Source organism: Penicillium roqueforti, assembly GCF_015533775.1.
Source record: "Penicillium roqueforti strain LCP96 04111 chromosome Unknown scaffold_46, whole genome shotgun sequence".
Taxonomy (NCBI): Eukaryota; Fungi; Ascomycota; class Eurotiomycetes; order Eurotiales; family Aspergillaceae; genus Penicillium; species Penicillium roqueforti.
Genome location: NW_024067610.1, coordinates 46,164 through 60,132, shown reverse-complemented (window position 1 = coordinate 60,132; position 13,969 = coordinate 46,164). Strand labels below are relative to the sequence as shown.

Below are 13,969 nucleotides of genomic sequence, written 5' to 3'. Positions count from 1 at the left end.
GTACAAAAGATGTGGGGAAAGTCTATTTTTGGAGAAAGGCTGTATAACTAGCGGGACAAGAGTATTAAAATCACGACCGTCACGAGACAAACTTTTTTTTTGCAGGATCTCCATCATGCAGCAACAGGTGCAGCGCTATCCGGGATCAGCGCATATTGGGTTTCGCCATTCTTCTCAAATTCTGCCATGTCAAGAGCAACGATGACACTGTCCCTGACCACCTGATCAGGATCATTCAAAAATTTCTTCAAGGTCTCCTCCACACCCTCCTCCTCGCCCAGGCTGCCAAGGGCCTCCGCCGCTTCGTGTCGCACCATCCCTACTTCCGAAAGGTCACTCAGCGAGGCTGTGAGACTTGGGATCGAGGCAGGGTGGCAGAGTTGTCCGAACACAAAAGCAACCTCATGGCGGAAAAGAGCAGAGGGATCCTTGAGGCCCTTAGCCAGCGCATTGACGGCGTCGACTGCCGTAGGAAGATCTGGTGGCGAGGCAAGGTCGCGCAGGCCGAACATCGCACGGTACCTTTGGAACAGAGGAAGCTTTGTGTCAAGCAGTGTCTTTTGCAGGTCGGGTATGCAGGGTTCGGCGCTGGCATCTAGAGGCATGGGTGGAGCAGGGTCGATAGACGTGAAATCACTGTAAATCGAAGATCTCAATGTCAGCATTTCTCTTCATGGTATATAATCTCCCGCGCAGATCGTACCTAGGCTTCAATTTCTCGGCCTTGCGCTCTTCTGAGTTCTCCCACAAGATTCGATCGACAGCAATGTCGCAAGTCTCCCGAATAATCTCTAGTTCATTCGTATCATCCCTCAATTTCTTGAGGATATCCAAGCTATCGGCGTATCCAAGAGCGCCCAGCGCTTCGGCAGCCTCGTGGCGACACATCGCATCCTCCTCGGTATCTTTCACCACATGCTGCAGGTATGCAACAGACTCGATGTTTTTGGTTTGGCCGAGACAGTAGGCAAGCTCATGCTTGAGTAGCGCCGAGGGTGATGCGAAACCTGCGGCGATCGCTTCAATGGCGGGGAGGGTCTGGTCTGTGGTAGGCTGTAGGCAGGCCAGGTGCTTAAGGGAGAAAAGAGCGCGGAAGCGGCGAGCAAGCGGCTCAGATTCAGAGACCAGCACCTTGCGGAGAGTAGGAACGGTATTGTCTATTTCGAAACCCATTTTGAGGAGTGTAGTCAGAGGGGGAGTATAGAGGTGGAAAAGAAAAGTTGTTAATCTTTTTGATCTTATCATTTTTTAGAGTGGGGTGGCGGGGCCCATTCAGGCGCATGGATTTTGGATTTTTGCTCGTACGTTGTTGTTTTTAATGCTTCCGGTGTAAGCCCAAGACATAATTGTTGATAGTTGCAGATTAGACTACCTAGGTACCCTTACAGCTCATAATCATGTATTAGTGTAGGTTTAAGGGTGGAGTATGCGGGCTCTCGCAGATGGGAGCGCTGATCTTAGGAGATATACTGTATGCTATAAAAACGTTGTATGGTGTGCAAATGTTCCACATGTATACTTCAGTAGGATGCTTGAGCTTTAAAACAATAAATGACCGAGAAACCAAATAGATATTCTCACACCGATTGTACACATATCACGAGATATATAGACGTCCCAAACTTGTAGTCACAACTGGAGTAGAAACTCGGATGGATTAGTTTGAAGCACTATATAAGTCAATCTAGCCTTTATATTATATCCTTTAGTATATTGTCCGTGTGTTCTCTGTTCATTTAGCAGGATACTTACTGTAGGCTGGGATCCGAACACGGCTGTTTTGATAAATACCAGACAGTTGGAGCTACAAGTATTGATCAATAGACTTGCCTAGACACCTTTCCAAGGAAATAAGACATAAATAATAAAAAATTAGCAAAGTCATGATCCTAGAGCCTCACATGCTCATCCCATTATACAATGCTGTTGACTGGGAATTTATAGCCTGAGTGGAAGCTCTATATTATACATCGAGGACACTATCTAGTTTTATACTCCGATGGACCTGAGATGTTGGTATCGAGATGGGGTTGGAGATGTCGTGTGATCGGTATAATGAGCATACCATTAGCAAAGAGGTCGTGATGTCGGTTAGTTACATTGAGACGAACACATTGATTTGAACCTGATATCTTACAAAAGCGACACGAAAAGCGACATGAGGGATACACATGTGTAGACACTTCAAAAACTATTTCACAAAGCGCATCAAAAAAAAACAAAGTGTCAACACAGAAGTAGAATTGACATCGTTCCCTACCTTTTGCTCCTGGTAGTTGTAAGGGAGTTGACCGGTAGTTGGTAGCCCTAACTCATGAGACCCTTTATATTAGAATGTAATATATTGAATTACTTGAAATTGAATTCGAGTGGTAAACTGGCAAATATGTACATAATACAGCGCGAAGTCAAATCATTTGGTCTTGATATGCCTGAGCTTCTTGGGCTCGTGAACGTAGTTGTTGGCATAGGACTTGGGCACGATACGGCGCTCGTTCGGTTCCTGAACAAAGTATTCGTATCCCTGCTTCTGGGCAAAAGCGATTGCATCTTCCTTCGACTTGAACTTCAGGTTGGTACCCTGCATGCCATCGGCAGACGACTGCCAGCCCATGAGCTGGTTCTCCCAACGGTAACCCCGCTGCAAGACATCCCAATCCATGCGCCAGTGATGCTGGTGCCAGGTACCTTGCTGTGTTGCGGCCTTGGTAGGGCGGTAGATCCTGTGGGAGTCATGGGTTAGTGTGTGGGAAGTAGATAGGTGATCAAGCTCTAAATTCGTATAACATACCGAACAGTGCGGGCCTGAAGGTCAGTGGGGGCTCCGGAGAGCACGGCCGCGGGGAGAGTTTTGCCGGGCTCACTGCCATCCATCACACGCTTGGGCACAGGGGAAAATTGCCTGAATTGAAGCCAGACTTGTTAGTGAAAGGATCTGCGACGGAACCAAAGGGGAATGTCGTACGAGGTACCGTGGTCAATGGTGGCCTCATAATCCAGCTTGTGATGGGTCATAGCCTCGGCGGGGGTCTCCTTGTTGATCAAGGAACTGTCCTTGAGAGGCGTGGTGGGAGCATCCGAGGTGTTGGTCTTCACGGAAGGAACGCCAACGGGGGCATTAGCGGAGATGAAACGGGCATTGACGGGCACAGCAAGTCGGCTGGCCCGAAGGCTAGCAGCACCCCCGATTCTGAATAGTGACATTATGTCTTTTTGTATGCGGGGAATGGTCGTTGCCAATGAGGTCCCTTCAGATCCCTTCAAGTGTGGTTTGGTTGCGAATGACAGGCAGGTCACGACACCACCGAATCGGGTTTAGCCGGGCTTGGCAAGCCGAACACCCGCAGGGCTCGGTTTGTTCCTCCTTCCTCCTCCATCAGCTTTCTTTGGTTCACTTGCGCCGCGAATCAATGTGAGTCCACGTCTCTACCACCCTGCAAATGCCCATTGACAGCCGCTCTATTCATTGCGCCCAATCTCTGACCCCCTTTAGCCTAGACAAGATGAGCTACATTGCCCGCCGAGGTCTCTCGACCTTGATCCCCCCCAAGGTAAGAGCATCCCTGTTCATGGCTATTTGTAGTCAATCGACTCTTCAAACGATGCTAATTGTTCCTGAAGGTCGCCTCCCCTAACGTGAGTTACCCACACACTGCCATCTTCGACTTAGTGCATCTCTGCCACACCCGTCCCGCCCCGAAGCCGTTTTTCGTGAAACTCGCGATATGATCAAAATGCCGCCTTTCTTTCGCCTTCATAACTGACAAACTCTCAATCAAGGCTATCGGTGCCGCCCAGGATGCCGCCCGCATGGAGCGTGTTGTGACCTTCTACGCTGGCCTTCCCCGTGGCCCCGCCGCTGATGTTAAGCCTACCGGCCTCATCCGTCGCTACCAGGCCCGCTACTTCAACGGAAAGAACGCCTCCGGTCTTCGTACGTATTCGTCCATTGGGATCTTGTATTGATACAAGACTGATTTTCATGCAGCCTTTGTCCACGCTATTGCCGGTATCTTGATCATGGGTTACGGCATGGAATACTACTTCCACCTGCGTATGTGTTCCAGCTATTACCCTGCTTATATATCCTCTATATCGTGGGGACATCCACTGACTTGATTTCTGGACTAGGTCACCACAAGAACCACCCCCACTGAGCTTTCTCTTTCCACCGAATAGGTGGAGGATTGATGTATATACTGGATCCTCTGTCCTAGTGCAAGGGAAAACCGTGGTTTTAGCGAGAACTTTAGAATCTCACTGTGTTTCAATATTCAGATTTACCATCCTTTGTTGTTTTTTAGTAGATTTGGAAGTATACATATTACGTAGAAGCTTGAGTGACGGGCTCTTTCCATAGTTTTTCATCACATACAAACTTCAACCGGACATCAGAAATTCTCACCATTTGCAAGCAACGACATCATCCATAAAACCCACCCTTTATAAACCAAACGAACCGTCAACAAAACTAGGGCTTTCGAAGAGATCTTAAGGTGTGTGGGCAGACAGACCTCGCAACTTTCGTACGGGCCACGCTAAACCGAAAACAGCGACCCTCAGCTTCAACCCGAGCTGACTCTTGAATCTCGTATCATCCACCCTATCTTTGTATCATCAACCGTCCTTACGCATAATCCCTCCCTCTTTGCCCTAATCCCTTTCTGGGACCTCTTGGGCTGCGGACTTCCCAAGACAAACGCGCCTATCGATTCCGCGATCGTGCTCTCCACACCAAGCCTAACTTAACACGGGCTTTCTCATCATCCGAGAGAGTTGGCCAATACTACATCTGGTTGTGATATCCCATATATTCAGGGTGCAACCAGTCAAGGAACCAGTGCAACTGTGGCGATCCTTGGTATCTGACGATAGGTATGTCTCCTTAGAATCTGGCATGATTGATCTGCAGCTGCCTATTACGACCCTGATCTATCTCCCCGCTGTCAGGGCACTTGGCTTACTTGTTCGCAATTATTGTATGGAATAGAATCGAGTATTGTTATGGCAGAGCAGAGCAACCGCGATGTGGTAGATCAGACCCTGTCGGGCGGCGAGCCTTCGCCTTCCGACGTTCCTGCGAGCACCAACGACAATTTATCTGCTGGAGGGGACGCAGGGAAGACCGAACATATCGCAATGACTACCGCTACATCGAACAACTCAAATTTGAAAGATCAGCAAAACCATGATAAAACGAACCCTCCTGATTCACAGGGAGGAAAAGCCGCCGGTGACAAGGATACTGGAAGCTCGACGACGGTGAGCTCGCTTCTGGATGCGCTACAGAGAACTTGCTAATACGGGCGCAGGATACTTCTAAGCAAGGCACCGGAGTTGTTGCGACTCGAGTTCTTGAACTTAATGGCCTGGCGTCGGCATCGGACGGCGGAGAGGATACAGCATCACAAGGTGGTTCAGAATCGGATGCTAGCCGATCAGACAGCAGGAATCCCACTCACGGTGGCTCAGTCAAAAAACCAGCAGGATTCAAGCCAGTTTCATTTGCCAAGTTTTCGGTAAACAAGGTTCCGGGGGCTCCAACACAACCTAAGGTGCCCGAGAAAGGTAACTTCTTTGTTAAACTGTCTCATAGTTGGCTCTAACGTGTTCAGCGCCGACCTCTACAACACCACTCGGCACCCCACAGCCAAGCTCCCGACCGCGCTTGGTTGCGAAGACTACACTCGGCATGCGCGATTCGTTCGCGAAGGCTGGAGCAGGCGGAGGCAAGCCTGGTGGATCAGGGCCTGATCCAAATCAAGTGTGGAATAAGAATAGACGTATGTATTGGTCATGCGATGCAGTGAAACCACTTGAAAACTAACTGATATCCGTGTAGCTGTTGTGCCCGCTCCTCCGAAACACTTGACCGATGAAGAATTGAAACAACAATACGGAATTCATATGACTTCTCGTATCCAAGAAGATGGGGCTGTTACCTCCGAAGCAAAGTGGGCAGATATTGATGATGATGAAGACGATTGGGCGCCTGAGACGATTGAGTGGACAGACGGAACTAAGGTCAATCTCACTCAACCTCACACTGAACCCCCGCCGGCTCCCAGTCATCGGGAGCCTAAGGAGTTACCGCCTGCGGAACCAAGCATAGTGAAGGAGCCCGTCAAGGTTGCGCCGAAGCCAGCTATATCAATGGGATCCCGTGCCATGGTACTCAAGGTTGGAGCGAACGCTGAACGGCAAGCGAGAACTGCGAGTGCTTCTTCCAACGGTACGAATGACAAAGTTCCATCTAGCTCTACAAGCCCAGCACCTCCGTCCAAGTCTCCTTGGGCCGCTCTGCCTCCTGTCGAAAGAGTGTCTCCAGTCAATGGCCCGGTCCAGCCTCACCAACAGCGCATGCCCGTGAGATACCCACAGAGAGATGACGGCCATCATGCCTCAATGGCAATGCCACCCAAGGAGATTGCAGCGGATGATTTCAACCGTGCATGGAAAGATCAGTCAGATTTGCCCCAGCTTTTCAATCCTCGATCTTCCCAGTATGAGCCGGTGGGTGAAACCAGGAGAGGAACTTGGCGTCATGACCAACACCCCCGTGCTCCTGCAGTTTTGCAGAGGCCACACGATCATCCGAGTGGACCGGCAGAGCCATCTGCCGCATTCCAGACGCACCGATCTAGTCATCAGGACGGTATGGGCTGGGGTGGTCGCCGTCGCACATCATCAAACGTGAGCGGAGGAAGCGGAGGATTTGGCCGTAGGATGTCAGCTGGCCGATTTGATGCCCCTCCAAGATACAATGATGCTCGAAGAGGTTCCCAAGTGAACGGTCTAGGTGATTCAGCAATTGTGGGTCACGAGCAGCACCATGGCAAAGACGAAATTGCTCCGTCTGGTCCAAATGGTATAGCACGTCCAGCTGTTGATGTAGGTATGTCTCCTGTGGAAACACAGGCTGCGATTCCTCAAGTTCCTCAAGTTCCGCAAGAACCTCAGGAGGACCCTGTTGCTCTACAACAGCGTATCATGAAGGAGAAACTTCTAGAGGCCAGGCAACGAAGAATTGAGCAGGAGGAGAAAGAGGAAGCGGCTAAAAAGGAGAGGATTAGGCAACGTCTCGCGGCGATGGGTCCGGCGCCAGAGAAAAAGACTCCCGAATCGCGCAACCCCCCATCTCTTCAACCTCAACCTCACCATCACTCTCACCCTCTTCATCCTACCCCCACCTCTTCTCAACTTCCTATTCAACCTCTCCACTCTATTTCTTCACCTCCCAAACCACCTGTTCCAGAACCTAACCGGGAACCAAAACAGTATGGTATGATGAAAGTGCATCATCCAGACTCTGTCAAGAAACTCGTTGGTGCACATGACCGGAACTCAGAGCAAAAACATATCAACCGACGTGTCTCTTCACCCCACCAAGAAACCCATCGCGACTCTGCACCCGCATCTGCCTCCCACTTCAAAACCGAACCTCACTCACCCGTCCAGAACAAGACATCTGATTCAAAGCTCGACGAGCACGGTACTCAGTGGCAAGGCAATTTAACTTCTACTTCGCCGTGGTCTCATCCAAATATCACTGTCCCATCTACATCTGCGAAAAATCTATGGAAACCGTTTGGCAGTGACCGCACTCCAACTCTCGGTAACGGCATCTTTGATCAACCTCTGGGAACTTTCACATCACGTGAAAATCCTCTAGGCCAACTTGGCTTGGATCCGTCAAATATGGCTTCCCCTCCCAAGTTCTCTGCTCCTAAGGAGCCAACCGATTCTTTGCCATCACCTGAGGCACGTCACCCCTCATTTGAACCCCTCAATCCAATTGGACGCCCTAGTCCGATCGGACCACCGAGCACACGGAATACGAATACTCGTGCCATTACCGACTGGAATAACTTCCACGAGAACGCTTTGGAAAAGGAATCCGAGAACGCGAAGGAGTTCCTCAAGCGACTCAACGACAGACAGAAGGGAGTCCCAGCACCGCCACCCGCACCTGTGGTTTTTACTGAGACTTGGAAGAAGACCCGTGCCACTGAAGACGGGAGACGAGTCATCACCCGGGTCACCGAAAGGGTTATCAACAATGAAGAAGAGATTGCCAAGGCCAACGCGGCCACAAACCAGCAATCTAACCCTCTTACGAGTCTAGATGCTCCTATGGATGGCCTCAACGTGTCTGATATCGGTGTTCGTCCAGCCGGCAATGTTTCTACCCGGAGCTCCCGATTCTTCCCCTCGGCATCTGAACAGTCGAAACGCCAGGTCGCCGAGAAGGAGCGCAGCAGTCCTTCGCCCCCTCCTCCTGAGGAAGTTAGCCACCCTGTATATTACGGAGACGCGAAGCGGCCCCATGTTAATCTCCCGGCCCCTAAGCCTCCCAAGCCCGTCGTCAAGCTCCCACCGAAGGCCATTGGTGTCCCAGCGCCCCCGCCAACATTTGCTTCTATGGCAGCTGCGCCACCACGTCATGCGGTGCCTCCTTCTTCCACTGCGCTTTCGTGGCAGGACAAGATCAATGGTCTCTTCGGGAAGACAACTCCTACTCAGAAGAAGAGTGTCTTAGCTGTGACATCAGCTACCAAGGAGCCTCTTCCTGTTCACGCTACTGCTGTTTCTGTCTCTATACCTCAGACCAGGATTGGTCTCCAGGCTGGCGATGGCGATTTCGCCGTTCGACAAGTCAATGAACAGGATGAGATGTTTGAAGACCGCGAACCCGGCTCTTTGCCTGCCGTTCGTGTGCCGAATATGGCGCCCCAGAATTCTTGGAGCGCAACTCGTCCATCAGAGCGACCCCGTGGGAAGAACTTCAAGCCGGTGCAAGCGCAGAGCATTCAGGCATTCCTGGTTGGACACAATGATCGGGATAATCATGGTAATACTCGCGCATCGGTTTTCCTTCCAGGTGGCTCTGAACCCAAAGTCGTTCTCATCCAACGCAAGGCTGGATCGACCCGAGGCCGCAATATCAATACCAATGTCAGACCCCGCAAGGGAGTCAACAACAAGTCTGGGGAAGTGTCTGGTGGTGGCAACAAGAAGCCTCCCTCCAACACCATCCCACGACAGCAACCCCGTCAGCGGTCGGGCTGGAGCCCAGAACCCCCCACTTCTCATTAAGAAGTATCGGCCTTGCAAGCATATGGTTTATCTGAAAGCGTTTTCGGTATCTTCTCTCTGGTTCATTTATCTTGCCTGGCAGGCGAGAAATTGGGGTCAACCTCGCCAACTCCTAATCAACATTTGTTTCCGACTCTTGTTGCCATTGCCCACTTCGTTACTCGTTTCTGAAGTTGGGCCCACATTTCAGATCCTCCCTCTACCCCTTCACGCATTCGCGTTTCTCATGTACTTGTGATTTCCAGTTTCTCACCTATTGTGTCCCCTCCCCGGACCCATTCGGAATTGCGGCTTTTCTTTTGGCTTTTGATGTGTGGACGATCACCGTCTACAGATTCGACGCCCTGTTTGCGCGATCATTGCCCAAGTGGTGCATGCTTGTTCTGACCTAGCAGTATCACATTGCCGAGTATTCAGCCAAATCCGCACGGATACTTACCAAGAGAATTCCATTGTTACACAATTCCATGTTCTTTTTCTGTTGTAAACGTAATCTCGAGCTCTCAAGATAGGCAAATAAGGTGAGCTAGGTAACCTCTTACCTTCAGCTGGGTAGTTTCGCTAGAATAAACCCTTACACCTTGTAATTAGATAGCAAGATGGTGAGGTAGATTTCGACTGGGAAGTTGAGGGTGAAAGTGAATGGACAACGCTGTCGCTTTCTCGATGAGATTGTGGAAGTAGTAGATTGATGGTTCATATTACGGTGGCTTTACTGGACTCACATCAGAAGAAGACAAAAAAGTTCTCCATCTACGACGATTTGACATACTAAGTGATGAAAGAGTTTAATAAACAACAGGTTTAGAAGTATAAACAGAGGATAGTTAAAGATTTAAACATATGATAGGTATCAACCGAGGAAAGCCCCTACAAGGCTCAAAATAAACGCCTTGTCCCTGGAATACGCCGCCCAGATCAACCCAAAGGTCAAAACAATCGAATCAAGAGACATGGTGGCATTTGTGATGCGACAAGTCTGAAGATGACCATCGTTTCGACGTCCATAACGCCCCCAAACCAAGCCCGAACATCCATTAGATAACCACGCATATTAAAACAGGTCGCATGATATTGAACAAAACGAAAGTGAGCAGAGATTTCTCTTCACCAGTTCCAGGTCCGGCTGGAAGCAGCAAAGACAGGAGGCTTCCACTGGAGACGGGCAGGGTCAATTTTGCGCGCGCCCTTGATCTCCTCCTTCTTGAGTCGCTTTTCGTGCTCCTCCACGACCTGGTCCGTGAGTACAATGACCCAATTACCCTTCTGCAAAGAGAGTTAGTAAATCACACGGTATTGTATGTACTGCAGTACAGTTATACGTGGAAATCAGACTTACGTGGTATCGGAGCATGTTGAATACAACTAGAGTCTCGTGGACGTCCTTCTCAGTCATGGAAGTGAGCACCGCGAGCTCGTTCTCGCTTATAGCTTCTCGGGTCGGCTCGATCAATAACTCCACTAGTGTCTCGCGCCAGTACTGTCGATAACCAAGTAGACCCAAATCACTGAGTGGCTTCTCGGGGGAGCCGAGCTTGCCTTCACGCTTGCTGAGCTCGTAGCTGAATGAGATGAGCAGACGGCCGAAGCCGCGGCGTTGGTATTGCGGCAAAGTCATAATACACGCCAGATTATACCCCTCAGCGGAGTCCTTCTCCTTAGAGAAGTAGCCGACGAAATGGCAGCCGGTTTCGTCGCGAGTCGTCATACAATAGAACAGGAATGGGTCGACATCGTAGTAAAGCGTCTTGTGGTCGAGGAAGAGCTTGCTCAGGAGACACAGGTTCCGGCACCAGGTGCGCTGGCGACGGCCGTCGACTTCAAAGAAGGAGATATAGTCGTCGCGGTAAATCTCATTACCAGGTGGGTGGGTCAAGGTGCATTTTGCGCGATGGCGCTCGAAAGCACGCTTGTTGTCAAAATAGCTCAGGCAGAACTCGTCGATGTAGACTAGGTCGACGTCCGAGAAGGAATCCGGGTACGGCGAGAAGTACCACGGCTCGACGTCGTACTTGCCCATCTGGAGGCGGGTCAAGTTTCGCACGCGATGGATCTCCGTCGGGTTCTGTGTCATACTACCACCTGTGCGGAGTCGCTCGATTTCCTCCCCTCGTGTAATCACCTCGCCTGTGGTCGTTTGGACATGATCTTCTTTTACCGATTTACTTTCAGCTGCAGCATCTGCCATTTCGAAGTCTTCTGACTCGGTGGCCTTGGGTGTGCCGGCTGTCGAAACAGCCTCAGATGGGAACATCGATGAGTCTCCAGGTGTTTCGACACCGAGGTTTTCTTTGCCTCCAGCCTTCGAGGGCCGTGACAACTTGCCGACGTTCGCATTATTGCCGCCTAAGATATCGGGTGTTTGTGACATATCACGGCTTTCAGCCCGAGCACGCTTATTTGCATTCACATTCTTGCTAGGCGCCGCTTTGCTGGCAGCAGCGGTCTTCTTTTTATCAGCCTTATCTGGCTGAGGCCATTCAACTTCTTGGGAGAGATCGATGCGAGAAGACGCAACCCATTCTGACAAACGAGTCAGAGAAAAGTCCAAATGAATGCATTTGTGGAAGTGGGAACTTACCATCAAGACGTTTGTTAAAATCGACATAGTGTACGCTGGGTTCTATATCAGCACCAATTCGAAAAAAAAAAAAAACAGACACAATATGAATAGAGGCAAACATACTAAAAGGAAGGACCATCCTTTCGCTGTCTGATTGACAGAATCTCAGCTTTTCGCAGTTCTCCGTCCTACATAGAATAGTCAGTATCAAAGCCCATACTGATTGATAATCACGTGATATGGACACAAAAATCTGCGACCACAAGGCCAGAACGAACCTTCTGCACCATGGCTTTCACACCGATTCTACAAAGCCAGTTAGCACTTGCGACCGATGAAAGTCGACCTAAAAAGCCCAAGGCTAATTATTCTGGATATAAAAAGCGACATACCTGATGGTGTTGAGTGTGGCGAACCCTCTGTCAACGGGGTCGGGCGTCCCCGTCGTCTCCCCGTGGGAATCTCGGACGCCCATGTTGTCGGACTGGAAGTTAGGATTGAAGCAATATCAGAGATGGGAATGATGGAATCGAGCAGATACTGTGGTCATTTGGTGATGGGGAAATGATGCGGGAAAGGGAGCAAACTGGGTGATTGTTATGTAAGCTGTTCCGCATCGGGGTCCCGAGTCTATACAGGACTTCATTCAGCTGAAGATTTACAGAGTACAACTATATTACAAGAGGGGGAGGGAAATCTTTTCATTTCTTGAACCATCCCAAATGATAATGCCATAAACACCGTCTCCCGTTTGCGGGATTTACATTCCCTTCCATGTTGTCATGATCTTGTAGATAAAATGCAAAGTCCAAACCTACGCCAAGCGCCTTGCAATGAACCAGAGATGAAGAGCAGCCGAGAAAGAAGCCATGTGCTCAACCTAAAGACTATATACGTCTTTCCCATCACCCCTCAAATTTCCGCTTGACACCATTCGCATTTGCGGACGGTGGCAAAGCTTGGGCTCTCCGTTTTTTGTCCTCACCCGCAGCAGCCATATTGTGCTGGCGCTGCTTCCAAGCTGTTTTGATGAGGGGAGCAAGGCGGATGAGATCCTCTTCAGTGACGCGGTCCTCAATACTTTCAAGAACCTTTTCAACAGTGGAGATGTGGTTCGCATCGTTCTTGTCATCACGAAGACGATGGAAGCGCCAGCGTCCTTCCATATCTTTGGCGCACTCAACAATAGTGTCATCAAGAGGAATGCCAAGAGCTTTGAGATCTTCCCATTCCTTTGGCTCGAGAAACATCTCTCCAAAATGACGGTACTCACCAGCATTGAGCATGACGAACAGGTGGCAGGTTGGGATAGCGTCGTAGTCCACGTAGGGCTGGGTGATACCATCAGCCTCATCCTCGGTATCTGGCTCGAGTGTCGGAAACTCAAGGCGCATACGGAAATCAACAGTGTTCTCCTGGGGTGGCTTCCATTTGAGGATGTGCTCGTCGGTGCCGATGCGGTACGGAGTACTGCGGCAAGTAAAGATGAGACCGTCGTTGCCGTGAATGCGCTTGACCTTGGGAATGATTTCGCGGAACATCATCTCAAGGCCGTAACTAAATTGTGTGGATTTGTCCTCGACTGCGAATGGGCGGTGATTCTTCTCCTCCGGGAATTTGCGATACATGGCATTGTATGGCCTGAGTACCTTCTCCTTGAAGTATGCTAGACGCTTATCAAGGGTACGGTGCATCAAGCTTTGCCCGTCCAGCACCAGGCAGTCGAAGACCAGATATTTCAGCTGGGTGGTTCCATCCTCGTAGGTGTCGTTGACAAGCTCGCCGTCAACCAGGGTGTCGACGTGGTATCCCTGGAAACTTTCGTCGTTCGGTAGGGGGAAGTGTAGGCCGGGCACGTAGCGGTAGTCGTTCTTGCGATCGATCAGGTAATGAATCTCGGGCATATCGGAGTCGGGATCTCCGCGCGCAAAATACATCAGGCAGCGGATACCGTCGGTCTTTTCGCAGACAAAGTAGTCCTCCCGCTGTAGCTCGACAAGGTGCCGCGACGAGAAGCTGACCGGTTGTGCGCCAGGGAAGTTGAGGTTGTTGCGCCCGAGAAGGTTGGCGACTTCGCGGCGAAACTGATCAGCTAGGTCATGGTCGGCTTTGATGCCAATCGCGTCTAGATCGGGGACAGCGTGGCTCATTGTGAAAAGTTGAAGGTTCAGAGGGACTGGGTTTATGGTGTAAGAAGCTCAAGGATGAGTCTGATAGTCCTAGATTTCCAGAGTTGAGAGGGGGGTCGAGCTGCAATCAATAAGACTCGGAAAGCTTGATGGTGGAGTAGCAAATGCACAGGGCGCTCGC

General features: G+C 50.4%; 6 protein-coding genes across 6 annotated transcripts; 2 read left to right on the top strand and 4 right to left on the bottom strand.

The window, feature by feature from the left end:
- Nucleotides 1–113: 113 nt before the first annotated feature.
- On the bottom strand, nt 114–1,173 carry LCP9604111_9369 (deoxyhypusine monooxygenase; the record flags this gene model as incomplete). Its single annotated transcript, XM_039077615.1, has 2 exons — nt 114–636; nt 704–1,173. The coding sequence occupies 2 exons, from the start codon at nt 1,171–1,173 to the stop codon at nt 114–116; spliced, it is 993 nt and encodes a 330-aa protein (XP_038924643.1).
- A 1,240-nt stretch (nt 1,174–2,413) lies between these two features.
- LCP9604111_9368 (ETC complex I subunit) lies at nt 2,414–3,204 on the bottom strand (the record flags this gene model as incomplete). The annotated part of the gene is made up of 3 exons (XM_039077614.1): nt 2,414–2,723; nt 2,792–2,902; nt 2,966–3,204. 3 exons carry the CDS (start codon nt 3,202–3,204, stop codon nt 2,414–2,416), a joined length of 660 nt encoding a protein of 219 aa, XP_038924642.1.
- Nucleotides 3,205–3,281: 77 nt separating this feature from the next.
- Nucleotides 3,282–4,157, top strand: LCP9604111_9367 (F1F0 ATP synthase subunit f; the record flags this gene model as incomplete). Its single annotated transcript, XM_039077613.1, has 6 exons — nt 3,282–3,412; nt 3,494–3,551; nt 3,622–3,636; nt 3,781–3,934; nt 3,989–4,054; nt 4,132–4,157. 6 exons carry the CDS (start codon nt 3,282–3,284, stop codon nt 4,155–4,157), a joined length of 450 nt encoding a protein of 149 aa, XP_038924641.1.
- Nucleotides 4,158–4,190: 33 nt separating this feature from the next.
- LCP9604111_9366 (uncharacterized protein) lies at nt 4,191–9,096 on the top strand (the record flags this gene model as incomplete). The annotated part of the gene is made up of 8 exons (XM_039077612.1): nt 4,191–4,210; nt 4,476–4,496; nt 4,554–4,722; nt 4,842–4,875; nt 4,991–5,262; nt 5,313–5,568; nt 5,616–5,783; nt 5,843–9,096. The coding sequence occupies 8 exons, from the start codon at nt 4,191–4,193 to the stop codon at nt 9,094–9,096; spliced, it is 4,194 nt and encodes a 1,397-aa protein (XP_038924640.1).
- Nucleotides 9,097–10,203: 1,107 nt separating this feature from the next.
- Nucleotides 10,204–12,134, bottom strand: LCP9604111_9365 (NuA4 histone acetyltransferase complex catalytic subunit ESA1; the record flags this gene model as incomplete). The annotated part of the gene is made up of 6 exons (XM_039077611.1): nt 10,204–10,362; nt 10,436–11,619; nt 11,678–11,712; nt 11,783–11,847; nt 11,938–11,965; nt 12,052–12,134. 6 exons carry the CDS (start codon nt 12,132–12,134, stop codon nt 10,204–10,206), a joined length of 1,554 nt encoding a protein of 517 aa, XP_038924639.1.
- Nucleotides 12,135–12,564: 430 nt separating this feature from the next.
- LCP9604111_9364 (mRNA guanylyltransferase) lies at nt 12,565–13,809 on the bottom strand (the record flags this gene model as incomplete). The annotated part of the gene is made up of 1 exon (XM_039077610.1): nt 12,565–13,809. One exon carries the CDS (start codon nt 13,807–13,809, stop codon nt 12,565–12,567), a length of 1,245 nt encoding a protein of 414 aa, XP_038924638.1.
- Between the last annotated feature and the right edge of the window lie 160 nt (nt 13,810–13,969).